General features: G+C 40.2%; 1 protein-coding gene across 4 annotated transcripts in view; it reads right to left on the bottom strand.

The window, feature by feature from the left end:
* SHROOM3 (shroom family member 3) overlaps positions 1-20,706 on the bottom strand; it is a 207,975-nt gene that overhangs the window by 7,348 nt on the left and 179,921 nt on the right. For 3 of the 4 annotated variants that reach the window (XM_037830033.1, XM_037830034.1, XM_037830035.1), the window contains 4 exons: positions 18,642-18,718; positions 14,860-15,768; positions 13,199-13,702; positions 9,612-9,762 (listed from right to left, as the gene is read on the bottom strand). In XM_037830033.1, the coding sequence (XP_037685961.1) occupies positions 9,612-9,762; positions 13,199-13,702; positions 14,860-15,768; positions 18,642-18,718 (1,641 nt within the window). The remainder of the gene's footprint in view (positions 1-9,611; positions 9,763-13,198; positions 13,703-14,859; positions 15,769-18,641; positions 18,719-20,706) is intronic. The other variant, XM_037830036.1, reaches the window with a different exon arrangement.

Genomic DNA, 20,706 nt, shown 5'->3' with positions numbered 1-20,706 from the left:
TTGCCAGGCAGATCTCTTTGAAACTACCAAATTCTATCCACAGAATTCACAGGAGGAGTGAGATGGGGTGTTTTTTTGTTGACTCTTGTTTTTTAAATAACAACTAGTCTTACCAGGAGTTAATTTGTAAAATCATTGACACTAATGTGCTTAACTTCTCATCTGGCATAAACTGTTAACTCACCCTAGGCAAGATGTTATATTTATAAGGGTTCTTTCTCTAAACATAGTTTAACAGAACCCCCTTCCTATACCTGATGCAGAAATATCCTGCTGGGCCATTTCTGACTTCCTTATTGCTCCATGGTGAGTACTGGACCAGGAATCAGGAAACCAAACACTTCCATAAAATTTACAGGCTAGTCACTTGGCCTTTTGTGTCTCATCTGTAACATGGGGATAGTAATACCTGCCTGTAATAATGGCTAATTATGGAGCTCTTTCTCTGTGCCAGGCACTATTCTAAGTGTTTACCACTCACAATAACCCTATGAGATGTGTACTATTATTACCCTTGTTTTACTGATGGGGACAATGAGTTCATACAGTCAGAGAGTGGCAGAGGCTTTAACCCAGGTTGTCTGGCTTCAGAGTTCAAGCTTTTAGTTAATGTATTAAAATAGCTCCTAGAAATGTTATAAGGTTGAAATGAAGTAAAGCTTGTGCAGCAGGCACTTTGGAAAATATAAAAGTATTTTACACATCACAGTTGTCCTTTTTTGTGTTATCATTAAGATTAGGCAACAATTTGAAGAACATACACCACTCATTTTAGGTGGATGCCTCGAGGGGAATACCCAGCTTCTCCCCCACATAACACTGCTTTACCTTCTGTTCAGAGGACTTGCGCTGACAGGGCAGCCACTACAAACACACAGTTGGCCTCTGCTGATTGTCTTTATCTCAAACCAGTAATTCAGGACTACTAGCCAAGTGGCTGGGGTTTAGGAACAGAGTGGAATTCAGGCTTCTGCCAGTAAAAACCAGGACTAGATAAGGATATTTCCAATGCACAAGTCGTCGCTTCTTCTGTTTTTAAATGGGAGGAACTAGGCAGCAGCACATTACTGTTCTTTTTAGCTGAATTTCACTCAAAAGAAAGGTCAGGGGCAGTTTCTGTCCTGATGACAGCAACTGGATCAAACCTCCATCCCAGGTTGTATGATCTGCCCAAACAGAAATATCATGGGAGCTGGAAATGTCATTTCAAATATTCTCTGTCCAGAATGGTTCTTTACCACTTCCTCTTGAGAAAGTAGTCCTATCTACTTAGTATAGTCTCTTGGTTCTGTGTATCAGTAATCTATGACAACATGCTAGAAAGAGTAACTCTTTAAATCATCCACCCTCCCCAAAATGATCTCCCTATTTTTCCTGTTTCAGTTTGACAGTCACCTAGGCCAGAAACACCCTTGACTCTTTTCCTCTCTTCTATCCTCAACATCTAATCTGTCACCAGATTCTGCCCTTTGACTGACTTCCTTTTTTTTGTTGTTAATTCTTTGTTCCTCACTGCTCCTACTGCATGTCCTTAGACCTGTATCACTGCTTTCCTGGACAGCTGCAATAGCCTCCCAACTGGCCTCTCTTCTTCCTGTCACACGCCACACACAGCTGCCAGTGTGACTTTTCTAAAATGCAAATCTGCTGAGTCTCTCTGCCTACTTAAAAACCCTGTGACAGGGACTTTTGGTGTTGGCCAAGATGGTTCAAGCTCACCATAGCCTCCATCTCTCACTACAACTAAAATCCCTGGACAAAATACAAAACACAATTACTTGAGGATTCTGAAAAGTTAATAAGTGGATTGGGGAGGGGAGCCAAAACTAAAAGCAGGACGCACAATGGGGGTGAGGCCTTCTCCCCTTTAATCTCCCACTTTTGACCTGAGGACAGCCTTACTACAGAACTACACAGCAAAGCTCCAAAAGAAACTAGGCCAGAGGACTAGAAAAGGAGCCTCTGCGAGCTAGTGAGTGTGGGGAAAATCTACAGGTATTGTTTTCCCCTCTCTCTCTTTTTTTCTGTCTTTTTTCTCTCCCAGCCCTGCCCTCCACTTGCAGAACTGCACTGTAGTAGCATGAGCACCTGAAACCCCTAGAAAAAAATGCTTCTTTCTGGCCAGAGGAGCTGGAAAAAGGGGCCTGTGCAGTACAAGGAATATGATGGAATCCTGTTATTTTTTTTCTCCCTCTTTCAATGAGGGTGGTTCCAGTTATGCAGAACTGCACATCAACTCAGTTTCTTGAAACACCACAGGAATTAGTTTTTCTTGCTTAAGGACCGGGAAAAAGGGCCTTGGGAGCCAGAAAGTGTGGGGAAAATATTGGAAGAGAGATCTGAAAAAGAAGCAACCCTGATCTGGATATGAACTGATGTAAGTCTGAAGCTTGCCCTAAAGTTCTGCATGTGAGACCCAAAATCAGCATAGCAAAGGCTTGGAAAACTGAACTGATATTGAAACCACCAGTTAAAGGTGAGATAGAATTTGTAATTCTCAACCTAATCAGGTTGCTTGCATTTTAATCAAAACAAAAGAACCATCATTCTCAAAAGGATTTTAACAGGACCCAGCATCTTATAATATTCAAACTTTCCAGAATGCAATCCAAAATTACCCAACTATAAAGAAACAGTAAAATGTGACCAATGTTCAAGGGAAAAGACAATCAACAGATCCCAGTCCTGAGATAACCAAGCTGTTGGGATTATTGGACAAAGATTTTAAAGCAGTCATTATAACTGTGCTCCATGAGGAAAAAGCATATGCTCTTGATAGCAGTTCTCAGCAAAGAAACAAACTATAAAAAGAACCAAATGGAAATTTTTGAACTGAAAACTGTAACGTTGAAAATTAAAAAAAAAAAAATCACTGGCAGAATGGAGGTGAGAAGTCAGTGAACTTAAACATAGACTAACAGAATTTATCTAATCTGAAGAACAGACAGAAAACAGATTAAAAAAAAAAAATCAATGGAACCTCAGGGACTTGTGGGACAATAACAAAAGGTCAAACATCTGTATCATTGGAGTCCCAAAAGGAGAAGGAGAGTGGTGCTGAAAAAAACACTTGAAGACATAATGGCTGAAAACTGCCCAGATTTGAGGAAAAACATATGTTTACAGAATCAAGAAACTTAGCAAACCCCAAGGAGCAAAAACTCAAAGAAAACTGGGACCCATCCAGATCATAATAAAACATGAAAATCAAAGGGAAAAAATCCTAATAGCAACCAAAGAACAACCACACATCGCACATAGGGGAAGAAGTATTTAAATGACTATGCATTTCTCCCCAGAAAACATGCGGGCAAGACAGCGGAACATCTTAAAGCACTGAAAGAAAGGAAGAGTCAACCCAGAAATCCATTATCAATGAAGATATCCTTCAGGAATGACAGAATATAAACAGTCTCACATGAAGGAAGACTAGGAGAATTTGTCACCAGCAGACGACTCTAAAAGAAATGTTAAAGGAAGATTTTTCAGGCTGAAAGGAAGCAACACCAGAGCAAAATCTGAAACTTCAGGAATGAAGAAGAGCAACAGAAATGGGCAGCTGAGAACCAGCTGGGTTGAGTTTGATCTCTTGGGGAAAGCCAGCTCTGAGGAACAACAGATTCTTTTTGCCTTTTGAAATATTTCTCTATGTTTCAAAGCTAAAGCCTTTGGGCCTCCCACATAGGGGATCATGTAATCTGTTTAAATAGATTTTGCCTAATATATATGGCAGGGTTTATCTAAAAGAACTGAAAGCTTTAAATATTAAACTGTCTTTAGTTTTTATGTATGTCGGAAGTACAGACAATGAAAGCATATTTTCTTAAGTAATTCTTATATTTATTTGGAATATTATTATCCATCATTTAGGATATTTAAATAAAAATATACTTTTTATTTAAATACTGATTTAATCACTACTTAGTCTTATATTGTTTGCCTTGTATGTGGTGAACTGCTTCTCTCTTGTTGCTTTCAGAACTTGCTCCTCTTCAGCATTTGACAATCTGATCAGAGTATGTCTTGGAGTAGGTTTATTTGGATTTATTCTGTTTGAAGTTTGTTGGGCATCTATGATTTGTGTATTTATGTCATTTAGAAGGGTGGGGAAGTTTTCCCCAGCAATTTCTTTGAATACTCTTCCTAGACCTTTACACCCTTCTCTTCCCCTTCTGGAACACCAATTAGTCTTATATTTGTGCACTTCATGTTGTCCATCAAATCCCTGAGATCCATTTCAAATTTTCCGATTTTTTTCCCCATTTGTTCTTTTGTACTTTCACTCTCCAGAACATTTTCTTCAAATTTGCTTCCTCATTCTTTGAGTTCATCTAATCTGCTGCTATGTGTTTTCAGGATCTTTTTAATTTGATCAACAGTTTCTTTTATTTCCATACGCTCAGCTATTTTTTTTTTTTTTTTAATTTACTCTTGCAAATTCTTCTTTATGCTCTTCTAGGGTCTTCTTGATGTCCTTTATATCCTGAGCCATGACATTGATGTTTCTGATTACCTCTATGATTAATTGCTCCAAGTTCTGTATCTCCTCTGGTTTTTTGATTTGGGCATTTGGGTTATCCATAGCTTCTGTTTTTTTCATATGCTTTAGAATTTTCTGTTGTTTTTGGCCTCTTGGCATTTGCTTATCTTGATAGGGTTCTTTTAGGATATTCAGGCTTATTTGAACAATTATCTATAATTTGACAGAGCTACAGCTTGATGGAGTGCACTTTCCCTGACCTACCAGCAGATGGCACCCCCAAGCTACCTATTACCCTCAAGCCAGCTCTCCCCAACTTCGTTTATGCGAGTGGGGGTCCAAACCTTGTGGAGGTCCAATCAGTGCACCAATTTTCTGTGTGCAGTTGCTACCACCAGCCCTAAGGATGGGGATGTGTGCCCTGTGCCCATTAGGCAGGGAAGACGGCTTTAAGACCCAGAAGTCCCAGCCATTCCTGGGGCTGCAACTGGAATTCCCTGGGGCTGTTGCACAAGTCCAACCCTTCAGCTGATTCCCCTCAGTCTCTCTCTGCTGCGGGCCCACAAGTCCCTGGGATTGGTGCAGGACTCCTGACACTTCCTTGCGGGATCCCACCTCTAAGCTGTGTACTCCGCAGGCCTCAAAGGCGAGGGGAATCTCCAAAGGAAGCTCTCCGCCCCGGCACTGCGAAGGGGCATCTCCCAGCCTGCTGAAAAGATGGCTATACAGGGTGTGGAATGTTCAATTGCCTGCTACAGCAGCCCATTCCTGGTTCCAGGACAATTAGCTGCAGGTGTGCAAAAGGCTGTCACCCACAGCAGATACTGAGGCAGGTGCCTGGAGCATGGAAGGCACTCCCCACCAAGCTCAACTATGAGGCTCTCTGGGCCAGATCTGCAGCTGCTTTCCAGGTTTTTAAACCCACCTCCAATGCTGATTCTAGGTTTCTCCCCACCAAGCATGGCTTGGCTGCCATTTCCCCAGTAGCCTCAAACACTCACTCAATTCCAAATGCAGACTTTCGGTTTCACCAAGTGCACAGTCACTGTGGATATAGCGGATGCTGTCCAGCCAGTAGAACCCTGGAACTGCTGTTCTGGAGCACTTTCTGTCTTTTATCTAGTGTTTTTCATGGAGAAGTATCTCTGTCTCTCCTAATCTGCCATCTTGGAATTCCCCCTAAATACTGATTTAAAATGCTACTTTCAATTTTTAAATATTTATTAATGAACCAGCACTCTAGTTTCCATTGGCTCAAGTGAGTTTCACACCTAGAAATTCATCTTAGCTTATTCATAACTTTATTTTTTTAATTCATTTTTATTGAGCTATATTCACATACCATGCAGTCATACAAAGCGTACATTAAATTGTTCACAAGACCATTATATAGTTGTGCATTCATAACCAAAATTAATTATTGAACATTTTCATTACCATACACAAATAATAAAAATTAAAGTTATTCATAACTTTAAATATTAGATAACAAATTATTACTTTTCAAAAATTGGTGTAAGGACACACGGTGTCTTGGAACAATCTTGGGTTACAAATACTGACCAAGCATCCTATTTTTACCAACAACAGAAAAGCTTGTACATCAAAAAGAGAATTTCATTTACAACTTCATGCTGAACATATAATAAATGTTTTCAACAATATCACTATTTAAAGGTAATGTGTTTTAAATGTTTTCAAATCAAATATGTAAATGTGAGAAACACTAATGAAAATTCTATTATACATTATAGATGATGGATTATGCACTTCCTAGATGATGGATAGTAATATTCCAGATAAATATAAGAATTATTTAAGAAAATATGAAATGCTTTCATTGTACTTTCATTGTCTGTACTTCAAACTTGCAGTTGATTGAAAACAACAAAACAAACTCTCAAAGGGTTTTCCACTGCCATATGATAAAATCCAAACTCTTAAGCACTTCTTACAAAGCTCAATGTGACTTCTATGACCTTCTAGCCCCTGTGGACCCTTCCAGCCTCATCTCCTACCATTCATGGCCTTCCTTTGTTACTTTTAAAATTTGGCAATCTCTTATTTAGTTACGAGCCTTTTTGTTGTACATTCCAAAATATCAAACTACTTGAAGTATCTTTCTTCAATACATAGACACTTCCATGCTTTTTCCTATCTCTGAGTCTTTTCCCATGCTGTTCCCTTTGTTTCCAATGTCCCTTCTTCCCTTCTTGACCTTCCTGACTCTCACACCTTCTTCAATACTGAGCTCAGGTTTTACCTCCTCCAGGAAGTCTCCCCTGACTCCACCTTCTTGGGTTAGGTGCTGCTCCTTTGGACTCCTTACCACAGTGCATGTGTCTATCAGAAGATTCATAATGTTGTACTAAAAATAATCCATCTCCCTCACCAGTCCTTAAGCTCCAGTGAGGAGGAGTCTGTCTTATTCATGTTTGTACTCCCAGGGCCAAGCAGTGAGTAGGCATGTTCTCAATAAGTGTCTAAGGAACAGAGCTAATCCTTTGCCTAATGGTCCTTCTCATAATTATAATATAAATTAGCTTGATTTATTCACCCATCTCTTAGAAGAGTTTCCTCCTTTATGTGTTAATATCATTATATCTTCATCCCATACCTTTGTTTTTCAGAGATTTTTCGTTGGCATAAGATCTTATATACTTATTTGTCAACCCCCAGGTCACTTGCAGCCCCAGAAAAAGGAACTGAAGGAAGAAGGAACCAAAGGAAACTCCAGCCTTTGTTGAGATCCACATTAACTAAATATCTTATTCTCATCTTTCTACTTTGCTGAAGAGCCAGATAAACACAATGGGCAAACGGGTATTATTTTGGTGCTGTGGGCAATGTTTTCCAGGGTGAAACCTGGCATTGCTTTCCCTAGTAGGTGGCTGGTTTAGGAAAACGAAGAGTCATTTAGACTTGTTAGCAGCAAAGTGACTTCTTACTAAACATCTTAGGGGATGCCAGATGCCACAAACTTTTGCATAGTTATGTGACATCATCTTAAGCATCTCGCTATTAAGGACAGGATATGATAGCTATGCTATCTTGGACCATAGAGCATTTTAAAAATATATACATTAGCTAATTTTACCCAACAACCATCATGTGAGGGATCCCCTCATCACTTCCATTTGATAGATAAAGAAAACTGAGGGTCAAGAAAGGCCATACTGGCTTGTTAAGCTTTTTTGACATCCAGATGTTTCTTCTGATTTCTGATCCCATCGTTTTTCCAGCGGTACCTGATATTTTTCTTCAGTTAAATGGTGAAATCCAACTTGGGAGTTTTGACTTTTGTAATCTAATTCAACACACATTTATAGAGCACATGCTATGTGTCAGGTCCACTAGCTTCCTCTATGCCTCGGTATTTTTTCTCTTTTCTGACCTTTCTCGCCCTGAGTGTGCTTTCACCTTCTGAAGCCTGTTACTACATGTAAAAGCATTACAAATCAGGCCCCAAATCACTGATACTGCCATCCTAACATTTTTTGGTTTGGAATTGGGGGTTTTAATTTCAAACTCTGGCTCTGGTTAGTTATACCCAGAGAACCTCAATTTTAGTTCCCAGGGCAGCAAGGAAGCAAGCTTCGGAGTCAGATGGACTTCAGTTTAAACACTCACTTTACCATCTATTACTTGTATAATCCCAGGCACATTACTTAAGTTCTCTTAGGCCTGATTACTTCCGCTATAAAATGGCATGACAATACAGGTCTCAGAGGGGTTTTGTGTGAAATAAAGAAGATAACACAATCTTATTAAAAACATAGCCCACACTTGGAACCTGATAAGTGCTTAATATATGGCATTTAATGTTATTTCCAGTGAGGACTAAGTAATCCTGTTTTCCTTCATATTTTCAGTGAAGGTGATAATGAAGTGATGGAGTTAAAATAAAATTAAGTTGAGGATGAAAAAGTGACAAACAAACAGACAAACTCTGAGTAAAGTGTTCAGTTAAAAATGTCATGGCAACCCTCTTTAGGATAAACACGGACAGACCAGGAGCCAAGTGGTCTTATTTCTGATCAGAGCATGCATTAAAGGGGGGCTCTCAGGAGTGCCAAGGTTGGGATATGCCACGAGGTTCGCTAAGGGGCAGGTGTTAAGTGGGACGACCTTGGACTGGGAGGGAGTGTGTCACCACAATGGCTGCACCAGCAGGAGGAAGAAGTGCTTCTCAAATCCTGCTTGCAGGTCCTACATCCTCTGGTTTTATTCTAATGGATAAGTAAAAAAGCTTGGAACATATGTTGTGGAATAAATGAAATAGAATCACATGAGTAAGTTTCTCCTGGAATCGGTACCAATGAAAACCACTTACATTCCAGGCTCAGCAAGAGCCAAGATTTAACAAAGAGTCCTTTTTCAGCATGCACGCCTGAGTTGTATGAAGAGCTGTAAGCACAGTGGAAGGCAGCCCCTCCAGGACTGTACAGGAAGTGGCATGGCAAGAACTTTCTCCCCTGCAGACACGGCTGGGCTTACATCTCCATGGCATGTGGGGAGACAGCAGTAGCATTGTGGTCCTTTTCTAAATGTTTAACATTTAAAATTTCTGAAGGAGTATCAAATGCTAAAAACTAAATTCTAATATGTGCTTTTAAGCGATGCATCAGGTATTGCAAAGAGAGTTTGAGAATCTCAAAGTTAACATCGTCATCTCCCAGAAATGTTTTGATAATCGGTCTCTCTTTCCCTCAACAAAGTTTCTAGAGTTTTTAGTTTTCTTTTTGATTGTGAAACATTATGTTGGCTGGCCAGCTGCTGAGAATGAGAACAGCATCGAAGCCCAGGGCTGGATAGAAGGCAGGGGACCTGGGTTCTAGTCCCAGCATTGAGACTTTTATGACATAACATAATCCCTCTCAGTTCCACTTTTGTCATTTGTAAAAGTGAGAATGACATTAGCTTTACTGCCTTGTCTACTCAGAGGAGAGCTGTGAGGAAATTGTTCAAAATGCCATGCCAGTCCAAAGCATAATGATGGCTTTGGCTAGGTCTGGTGATGTGGCAGGCCCTTCCTTCTCCTGCCTTAAGGGGCCAGAATCCTTCTAGTTACAAGGACCTGGTCTGTGTTTCTGGGGAAAGCAGAACAAAGGGATCCCCATTCTTAATTTACCTTCTTTTCATTGACATCTGTTTGCTCCTCTTCTTCATTCACCTCTTCTGGCATATCTTTGATTTTGTTCAGAAGTTCAGCCTTGGGAGCAGACACACTGTAGTAGGCAGGACAGTTGACCAACACACCTAGTGCTTCCTTTTCTTCACTCCTGGACCATAAAGAACAAAAAGTACAGCCACACACAGCCCATACCAGAAGCTTCATTTCACATAGATATCTGTCCATTCAGAAATGCATTAAAAATTCTATTAAACATCTTTCCCAGAAATATTTATTAGTATTAATACTAATAAATATTTACTAATGAATGATTTCTATGTGTAGCACTCTTGAATTCAGGCAAACTTGGGATGGAAAACCACCAAATGCAGTATAAAAATTTAGTGGGACTGAGGAGTGGACTTCCCAGTTAACTCTGGGAAGTCATTTCTCCTTTTGTGATACATATAAGAATAATATAGGCTGCCTGTTCCATAGACAGACAATGGAGAGCTATGACTCAAACAATTTTAAAGCCGAATTTTCATGGTACTGCACAAATTTCAAGTTTTACATTCATTATTTCCCATTCTTCCATGGTTACCCATAATCTTTCTGATGCTTCAGTACTATTGCTTGAACACATATTTTCCTTCTTGAGTAAGTCTGATATCCCATATAAGCCTGGGAAGCCTGAAGCTTGCTGCTCAACACTGAACTAATAATACAAGGCATAAAATCTACTCACTGATTATACAGCACAGGGATTTCAAGGCTGGAAAACAAACTAGGAAGTAAGAAACCTGGTATCTAGCGTTCTCTGTTTTATTATTTAATCAAGCTGCCTTGCAGACTGTAATTCAGATCTTATCTACTGAGTAAATGACACTATGGTAGTAAGTTAGGTATTATTATTCACTATTGTGATGTTATTCAATATCCTGCCGTCGTTTAACTATGGTATAAACAAAGTCACCTTTACTAGTTTTCTGTTCAGTGGGGCTATCCCTAAGCAACAAAAATACAAAATTTTTCTTTTAATCCAGTTGACAGAAAATTTGGAAAAAAAAAAAAAAGCTCTTTTGATATATTTTCTTTTAGGATATATCCACTACATTAAAAATGGGCTTCTTGGGCATTTGTTTCACAATAGGACTAATGATTATTTTCACCAGTAGATGGCGCATGTTATCCTTTTGGAAATTCCTCAGAAAGGTCTCAAAAACCACTGCAAAGCCACTCAAAAGCCACTGCAAAAGCAACAGTACTCCTTTACTTCTAAATTGACTGACACAACATACGCTTATAATGATGTTAGGAAATATTTTTCTAGGATGCATTTGTAAATTACGTCTTTCTCTAGCAAGTGGGCAAAGAACAGAATGGAGTGAACAGAATCCACTAAATTTGAGCCGTGGTGAAATGACTGGCACACCCATAAAAACTCACGTATGGGTCACATGTGGCACCTGGTGGACTGATTTGCACATAGTAGGTGCTCAGTAAATGTCTGCTAAGTACATGACCCTGAATAAGTCACTTCAACTCAACTGGCCTCTTTCCTTATCTGAAAGATGTGGGGATGGACGAAGTGACTGTTGGGACCTGTCACCTCTAGAGAGCCTGGGATTGTAGGTACCATATAGCTCTTCTTTCTCTTCTCCCTCCCCCAAAACAAAACATGGTGTTCCTGTTAGTAAGTTAATTAGGACCAGTTGGAAGTTTCTAAACAGAAAGCCCAAATATGGATGAAATGTTCTGTTTTATTTAGTCCAGAAGCCACCAACTGCTGAATTGCAGTCTGTTGATTCACATAGTTTTCATCAAAAATTAAAACTACTCTAAATCTTTCCTAGAGTAGTCTTTAAAGGAAATCAAACCTTTAGGAAAATATTGCAGAAACCTTGGAGAAATCAAAATAATGAAGAAATCACAATTCTTTCTCCTGAGGTGGGCACTACAACCTGTTAAATGATAATAAACACACACAGGGAGCTCAGGAGCAGATGCTTATGGGATGAGCAAAACCAGAAGTGTGTGCCCCCATTCAGATGTTTCTTGATTTTAAGGATTCAAGCAAACTTCTATCTTAACTCCTCAAATCTGAAAGTCAGTGTAGTAAATCAATCTCTCTCTCTAGGCTCTCATCCTTTTTACAGAATGAGTGTTAACCTCAGCATGGGGAAGCTTCTGTCATGCTCACCACTTCTGCTTGCTCCTTTCTGAGCATTCACTCCTGTGGGACTCTGTAAGAACTCTTGGATCAGGAATGGGCAGTTACATGCTTGCTGAGGCAGGGAAGATAAGGGAGGCAGCACTGTGTAGGTGTTAAGAGAGCAGGCACATGAGCCCTCTGTTGTGGGATTTGCCCTTGTAGGGCTTGTTACTGCAAAGGAGAGGCTAAACTTGCATATAACTGTGCCTAAGAATCTCCCCGAGTACCTCTTTGTTGCTCAGATGTGGCCCTCTCTCTCTCTCTAACTGAGCCACCTCAGCAGGTGAACTTCCTGCCCTCCCCACTACATGGGACCCGACTCCCAGGGGTGTAAATCTCGCTGGCAACACAGGATATGACTCCCGGGGATAAATCTGGACCCGGCATCATGGGATTGAGAATATCTTCTTGACCAAAAGGGGGATGCAAAATGAGATGAAATACTTTCAGTGGCTGAGAGATTTCAAGTGGAGTCGAGAGGTCACTCTGGTGGACATTCTTATGCACTATATAGATAATACCTCTTAGGTTTTAATGTACTGGAATAGCTAGAAGTAAATACCCGAAACTACCAAACTCCAACCCAGTAGTCTGGACTCCTGAAGATGATTGTATAATAATGTAGATTACAAGGGGTGACAGTGTGATTGTGAAGGCCTTGTGGATCACACTCCCTTTGTCTAGTGTGTGGATGGATGGGTAGAAAAGTTGGGACAAAAACTAAATGACAAATAGGCTGGGATGGGGGGATGGTTTGGGTGTTCTTTTTTTACTTTTATTTTTTATTCTTATTCTGATTCTTTCCGATGTAAGAAAAATGTTCAGAAATAGATTGTGGTGATGAATGCATAACTATATGATTGTACTGTGAACAGTTGATTGTATACCATGATGACTGTATGGTGTGTGAATATATTTCAATAAAACTGAATTAAAAAAAAAAAAAAGAGCAGGCACAGAGTTGCGGTAGCTGAGTTCAAATCCAGGCACAACACTCACACATTATATGACCTTGGTTGGACATGGCCTTTAATTTCTCTGTGCTTCAGTGTCCTCAATTGCAAAACGGACATAAAACTGGTAGCTACCTCAGCAGGTTCTTGTGAAGAGTAAATGAAATAGTGTTTATATAAAGAAATCAATACAATGCTTGACACAGAACATGAAAAGTAGGTATTAATGGCAATTATCATCACTGTTATTTTTGTCATTGGGCAAATGCCTGGTAACTCAGAGGATCAGTCTGTCCCACATCCTACTCTCCCACTTAGGGTCATTTCCCTAAAACTGTGGATGTAGGAAAACATTAGCTAAGTAGTCTTAGGTGTATCATCACCCCCCAGAGGAAGCCCAATTGTAAATCTCTTTAGGGACATTATCAGGGACTTACCTCTTGCTTTCACATGCTGGGACAGCTTTCTGCACAGACTTCCTCTTTATGCTGTTTTCCTTCAGCAAGTCAACACCTCGGGAAAACAAACCTTCCATCAGGTCCATAGTTGTCTTCATTCTGGAGTCTGGATCCAAAATGTCTGCTAGAGATTTGTCTTGGTGGACAATTTCTTTGGCCAGAACCTCTGTTCTGATGTCTTCCGATGTCTTCTGAGGACCAGAATTGACTTTCTTTTCTAAATCCTGAGTTCCACTAACTGGTTCATGGATAAGTCTTTGGTTCTGGATGAGAGGTGGCTGTCCTAGGCTTGACTGCTTCCCCAAAGATCCAGCAAATTGGGGCTGTGTACCCATGCTGGAGGTAGGGTTGATCTCATTGGCCTCTGAAGCCTTGAGAGAAGTCTGGGGTCTGGAAGCCAGTATCTGACTACCCACCAAATGGGCTGCACCAAGCACTGGCCTTTCCCTTGCAGTTGCCACATTGGAAATTTTGCCGGAGCTGCTAGGGATGTAAAAAAAAAATATGTGAGTGGTAAGAGGAGTCAGCAGAAAGGTGAATATGAGAGGGTGGAGAAAAACTGATGGAAAGGCTTTCCACATCATGGTTGCAGCCTCCCACATCAGGAACAGGGTGAGGCAGTCACATTTCCCCAAGAACTGCGATGCCCTCTACGGCCTTTTCTTGAGCCCATTGGACAGGAAGTTTGTGTGATTTCTTTAGGGGGCTAGATCCAGTAGGAGTTCAGTTTTGGTGAATGTTTCTGTTAGATACTGGAACTTTCTGAAATCTCAATGTAAACAGAAAGCAGTGGTGGAAAATCATTTGTGGTGTTTACAGGAAGCTACCACCCCGGTGATGTTATCAGGTAATGCTTATTTTGATGGTGTCTTGTTTTAGGGAGTATGCATTGGAAAGGCTTTTTTTCCCATTCTTCTGGCTTCCAAAAAGAGGTCATCCCTAAACATTACTAACCTTTAGCCCTACTCTTTATTCCTTCCTATGAACTTGGAATGACTTTGGAAAGAGAAGCTGACTATCCATAGCTCAGCCTTTTCTTTCCTTTCTTTATAGTGAGGCCGCCTCCAGGCTGCATATTTCCCAGGAGCAGCTTTGGTTAGTGTGGCCTGTGACTAGGTGGGTAAACCTTTTAATTTAGGGGATCAGTATTAGGGGGACCATTTACACTCAGATATAAGTAAGCCACATTCTCTAATATCAGCTCTATCAGTAATGAAAGTGTATTTGTGTCTTCTATATGCCTTCCTCTTTTATCTTATTTCTCAACTGACTGAGAACTTGGGCAGTGAAGAGTAATGCTACTTATTTGATCCCCTAGAACCTACCATGTCCATAAAAGTGAAATATGCCTCTTTGGTTTTTGGCTTTCATTTTCACTACCCTCATTTCTTGGTACTCAAAGACTGCTAATATGAGTACCACACCACACCACCTCACCCTACCCCCCAAAAAAGTGAAATAATACTGCCAGTTTCATGAACTAGGCTTGCAAAGAAAATGCTCTACACCAGAGATCTCACGTGGTCAACAGCAGGAGGATCTAAGAAGCCTACAGCTTGAAGATTTTATATTATGTGTGTGAGGAAAACCCTTTTCCTCCTCAGTTGAAGGTGTGCCTTATACCCCGAATCCTCACTCACCTGGTATGGGGCTCCTCATAAGCCTCACTGTCCAGCTGTGCCTTGTACATGGCTTGGGGAGGAGGTGGAGGAAAGTCATCCAAGCTATTCACTGGTGTTTCCAGGCTTGGTGGAGGAGGTGGGGGTGGGGGAAGAGCTTCAAATACGGAGCTGAAAGAGGCACTGTGTTGCAAATCCTTCACAAACACTTCATCATCATAATCCTCCCGAGGTGGTGGGGAGGTCTGCAGGACCGACTCAGATATTCGGAGGGAGATCCTCCCTGGAGTGCTTGGGACCCCGAGAGGTGTGTCTGGGTCAGAAGTGCTGCTTGAACTTGGAAGACTCTGCTGTATTTTATAGTGCTTCAGGTCTGCAAACTCAGGTGACAAGGGTTCCTCAGCAAGACTGTCCTCTCCGACTGTGTGGGCCCATTTCCCTTGAGGGGCAAGAGGCCTCTGGGGCAGTGAGACTCTCTTCCTTATTCCCTCTTCTATCCCATTCTCTGGGCTGTTGGACTCATAGCCTCTTGGACTTGGAGGCTGGGTCAAACTGTGACCGTTCCTACTGTGAGTCACTGTAGGGGTAGAGTGTGGAAGAGACTGACGCCCCACCTGACCATCCCTTCTAGTCTGCTGGTCAGTGGCAGGCTGTGAGCAGTAGGTGGATGGAACAGTTGAAGGCAAAGCTGATCCAAGAGGGGTCAGTGGTCCAGCCCTGGTGTCTGTGAGATGCCCCTGCACTCCTGCTGGCAGTGGCCTGGGGCAAGGTGTTCTGCTGGCTTGCTTCTGACGGTCCAGGGTTCCAGGACATTCACTGGGAACTGAGGAGCCACTGATTGCTTTGCAACCTGAACCACCCCAATGGGGGCTGGGATGATGTAGGTGCAATGGCATCTCTTCACGGCCTCTTTCTGAATAACTGAGTGACCTAGAGCAGGATAGACATACGAGTGTTATGGCGCTGAAGAAAGGGGGGGCAAATGATGAACCCAAGGTTCATTATACAGATGAGAAAAGCATCCCAAGAGAAGCTGCACACTGTCTTCCTCTGGCTGTTCACACAAAGAGTGAAGTCTAAAAAAAATACTAGACAGGCATGATCTCCTACAGAAAAATATCAATGGAAAGCATAGGTTCACAAGGCATTTCCTTTTATCAATCTTCTCTTGCTGTTCCCACCTCTCACATACTCCACCCACATAAGGCAGCTTTTGAGGAGGGGCTTCAGGGTATAAAAGGAAACAAGTAGGTACATTTCTTGAGTTCCTCTTAGGACTACTTTGGGTAACAGCTTTTAGCTCTGGGTAAAAAGAATGTTGCCTCATTCCTTTCCCACTGTGATCTTCCAGGGAGATGTCTGTTTGGAAAAGCATTTGTGTAGACTGCTGAATTTGAAGGTTTTATTTACAACGTTCTCTTAGCCTCCCAGTGTTTTCATATTTTAAAATGAAAAGTAAAAGGAGGGGGGAGTCTCACCTAAGGAGCTAATAAACAGTTACCTATGGAGAAAGTGATTGACAGTAATGAGCAAGTATGGTGCCTGGTGATTTAAACTGTCCTCCAGGCTCCAGGGGAAAATCCAACAATTTCTAATATTTGTGTTACTGTGCTTCAAAGATGATAAAAGGAGAATAAAACAAAACAGAGGTCTGCAAGACTGCCTGCCTGCTATGCAAGAGTTAATGTGAGGATAAAAATATTTCCAGCAAATCCACTATAATTTGTAAATTCCACATTTGTAGTTCCCTGACTACATGCAAGTCAATACGGAGAGCAGATGACACTTTTCATTTTGCAGATCTGACTCCCATGAGGGAGCTGTGACTCAGTGCCAAATCAGAGCAACGGTACGGAGCCTGCCACAAAATCATCGAAGTGCCAGGCAAGGATAACACAGCATAAGGCAAGAAAAAGACCGCAAAGAACCAAATTAGCTCTCAGATCTTTATTTTTTCTTTATAATCAATGCAGATGGTTGGATAAAAGCCCATCTCTCTCTCAGATGCAATGCCTCTCCTTTCATCACAGACCCTTTTCATTTAGAGATGGTTTTATTACCAGGACCCTCTTCAATATCTGAGGTTGGCTACTCTGCTCTTCTTGGTGGCTTTCCAAATGTGTCTGTCAGAGACTGAGAGGCAGGAAGTTCTCTGGAGATGCTCTTTGCTTCCATGTCTTATTCCTATTGGTGTCCACAGAACTTAGTACAGTGTATCCATTTGGTAAACAAATGGTGTCTCTTCTGCCCTAGTGTTCTTCAGACTGTAGGATAGGAACTATTTTTAAGCTTACCATCCCTTAATAGCACGTGAAGTAAACTGGAATCTGATGCTTTAATGACTAATTTTGGAATATTCATTTTATTTATTATACTTACATCTTGAGGCTTTTTACAAAGGGGAGACATCATTAAAACATGCAGTAAAGTAACACATGCTTTAGAGATTCAGCCCAATAAACTTTGTGGCAATGTTTTTAGCTTACATTTGATCTTCTTAGTTTATAGGAACCATACTAAAATTGTCTATTTTTGAAGGTAATATTTGAGTTAAATGCTTAATTTGGTTGCAATTGCATCTCCTTGGTGATTGTTTTGTGTTTTTTCTGGTCCATTTTATAATAGGGTCTGAGAGGCTCTTACAGAGTTTGTTTATATATAACCAGGAATCCTAATATTCAAGAAATGGATTTTAGAGAGCAAGTTGTCTCGTTTTTTTTTGTTTGTTTTTTTTTTCCAGCAGTGCTCTAGTTCATTGTTAATTTTCCCCTTGCTCTAGCTTTTAATTAATGTACCCAATCTAACCTCAGCCTCGCCTTGAATACCTTCTTCACATTAGAATCAGCTGCAGGAGCAACAGCACAAGGATTAAATTAATCACAGTCAATGCATCAAGAATAACGTGGAAGACTGCTCTTGGCAGTGAAGTAGGCTACTTCCTGATCACGTTGGCCACTTCTAAGTAACAATGTTAGGTTGAATTATTGAGAAGGTGAATATATATATAAATATATAAAGAGAAACAATGATTGGATGAAGTATAATAAAAATTAAGGAAACGATTTGAAAAAACATGGAAGGTAGTAAGGAGGGTTTACATGTAGTATCATCATTGATAAAAGAGATTATAGCAGATAGCTCTATGATGCTGCACTCAAACTACATACAGGCCTGTGGTTCAGCGGAAATTCTCTTTGGAAATTTCTACTTATTAAGCTCCATGTGAACAGTTCAAAAATTCATATTCTAGACAATTGCCTATTATATTTTTCCAAGTAGGACAAATGATTTTGATGACAAACCATTTAAAAAAAATGACTTTCCTGCTACTTTCTAGCCATAAGTGTCTATAATTTATGATTTTGAGTTTCATTCTTTACTTTGGGTGCTTCCTGTATGTTTTGTTCTGTGAAGCAGTTCATGAAATGCTCATTCTTTCCCTGACACTTCAGTCAACAGTCTAGATTCTCTGAACACAGAACTGGTATAAATCAACCCCACATACGAGAGGAAGCATGTGTGAGAGTCATAGATTGTGTTTGAGAAAAGCATCTCCATTAATTATTCTTATGCCAGAACTTTTTAGATGTCAACCCATTTCCTCAATAGCACACATCCAAAACCTATTTTGTTTGAAATGCCATTCTTAGAGAAACTCATTTAAAAATAGGAAATAACAAGTTCCCCCATGGCCTAGACAAATTGAAAGAACAGCATGTTTCAATTTCTTATGGAGAGGAACAGAAACAGTACAACTCCGGCAGCATTCCTAAGACAGAGGCCATCACATTTACGCTACATACCTAGGTCCAGGGCCAGCCAAATAGCATGGATCCTTCACAAGAAGACCAAAGCCATTGTTTTCCCCCAAAAGCATATCCTTGAAACACAAGAAAGACACAGCATTACTATCAATAAATAGGCATTTAAATTTACCAAGGGGTGGAGGTAGAAAGGAGGAGGAGCATTTACTGGGGACCCAGATCGGCAGGTACCATGGCGACACTCATATATAACTTCTCATTTAATCCTCAAAGCCCCAGGAAGTATTACTAGCCCCACTACATCAATGAGGAGTCGAGCCCAAACAGGTTAACTTTTCCAATGTCACAAACAGCAGAGCCAGGATTTGAGCCTCTGGTCAGCCTTACAGGTGCCTTCCCTAACAAGGATATTTCGTAAGTGAGAGATGTCTGATAACATCCAGGATTCAAAACAACCATAGTACTTGAAATAAGATGAAGAAAATGAATTCAAAGCACCTATCTTTTGAAATGGCAATAGGGAAATCTGGGAGATGACAGGAAAAGGACAGTTTATTGATTTTTGCAAAAATCTCAAATGTTCTAAGTTATTATTACAGAAGATCTGGATCTGGTTTGAAATCAGGTTGCAATAAATTCCCTCTGAAATATCATACCCACATGTGATATCAGTAACTCTGGGGACTTTTCAGGGATAATTTTTAACTGCTTGTTTTTGTTTTAAATATGGGTATACACTGATATAATGAAAGGACCAAAGGTCAGTTTTAGATAGTGTAAAATCTGGCTCATGTGAGCAGGTCCATGATGAAAATAATGGATGTTGCTATTGGTGATAATACATTCAACTCTCAATTATTTATGATAATAGTAGACAGGTAGAAAACATAAAAATTAAATCCATATATAATCCTTAAATTTAATTTCAGTATCTTATTTCACCATGTACCTTGTCCAAAGAGACTATATTGTTTTTCATCCCCTTTCTTATTTTTTTTGCCCAGTCAGTGGCAGAGTTAATAAGCAATAAAAAGAGCCAAAGTTGGTAGTAGACTGAAGAATAAAACACCTGGTTATCTGTAATTGCAGCTATCCCTTACTGGGTGTATATTGTGTACCAGATACTCTGCTAAGTAGTACAATCTTACAATCAACAAATTATGTGCCTGGAATTGTCTTAGGCACTAGATGTTTCTTTCGTAATTTAATCTTTATAACAATACGGATGGCGGTGGTCACTGCACCTCAGACAGGTTACGTATCTTGCCTACAATAAATTAAGTGGAGGAGCCCAAGATCTTCATATGGAATCTTAACAGGCTGAAGTGATGGCTGAGTTGGATGCAATCAGATATGAATGCTTTGAGAAAAAATGAATTCCATGTGTATCTGGTTTGCTCAAATAACTTGTAGAGAACAGGAATTCTTGTTCTCCACAAAGTCCTAAGATCCTTTTGAGGTTTTTCCTTGGCCTGCCACTCTCTGTTAACATGAATGTGCTGCTCTGCCAATAATTACTTGGGAAAGCCTCCAGGGCCCATTTGAGCTCCTAACCCAGTAAAGTTTAAATATATTTTTCCCATTCTATTACATTCTTTGCATTTCAGTCCGAGAATGAATTTAACTTCTGTTTTCACATGATTTGGCCCCTGGTATATCAAGCTTAAATTGCTATTTTTGTGAGTATGCATATATAAAAGAAGTTAGACCTGGTAAATAGGCTATTGAGCGAAGTCTCTAAATCTCCTGTCAATCAAAATACCATTTGGACAGAAGATTTTCCTTCTGTGATAATGCCTTTCTAATCCTACAGAAGCTGAAGGAGGATAAACCCCAGTTGCATTTACTTGCTTTGATTTGGGCAAATATTCATTATCAAAGATGCCTTGATTTTTTTATAAACATGTTGAGAAGTATAAAGTACTTATAATGGCAATTTAGGAAAAAGGAGTAGCTATAGGAGAAGTACCAGGTATATAATTATGCCAACAGATACTTGTTAAGTCTAATTTATTTTTATTAATTATCTCAAAACCCACTTAAAAATACCCCAGTTCTTATTCTTCATTAAGCATAGCATGCTTATAGTGTAACCTAAAAGATA

Source organism: Choloepus didactylus, chromosome 3, assembly GCF_015220235.1.
Source record: "Choloepus didactylus isolate mChoDid1 chromosome 3, mChoDid1.pri, whole genome shotgun sequence".
Classification (NCBI taxonomy): Eukaryota; Metazoa; Chordata; class Mammalia; order Pilosa; family Megalonychidae; genus Choloepus; species Choloepus didactylus.
This window is presented reverse-complemented; position numbering and strand designations above follow the sequence as displayed.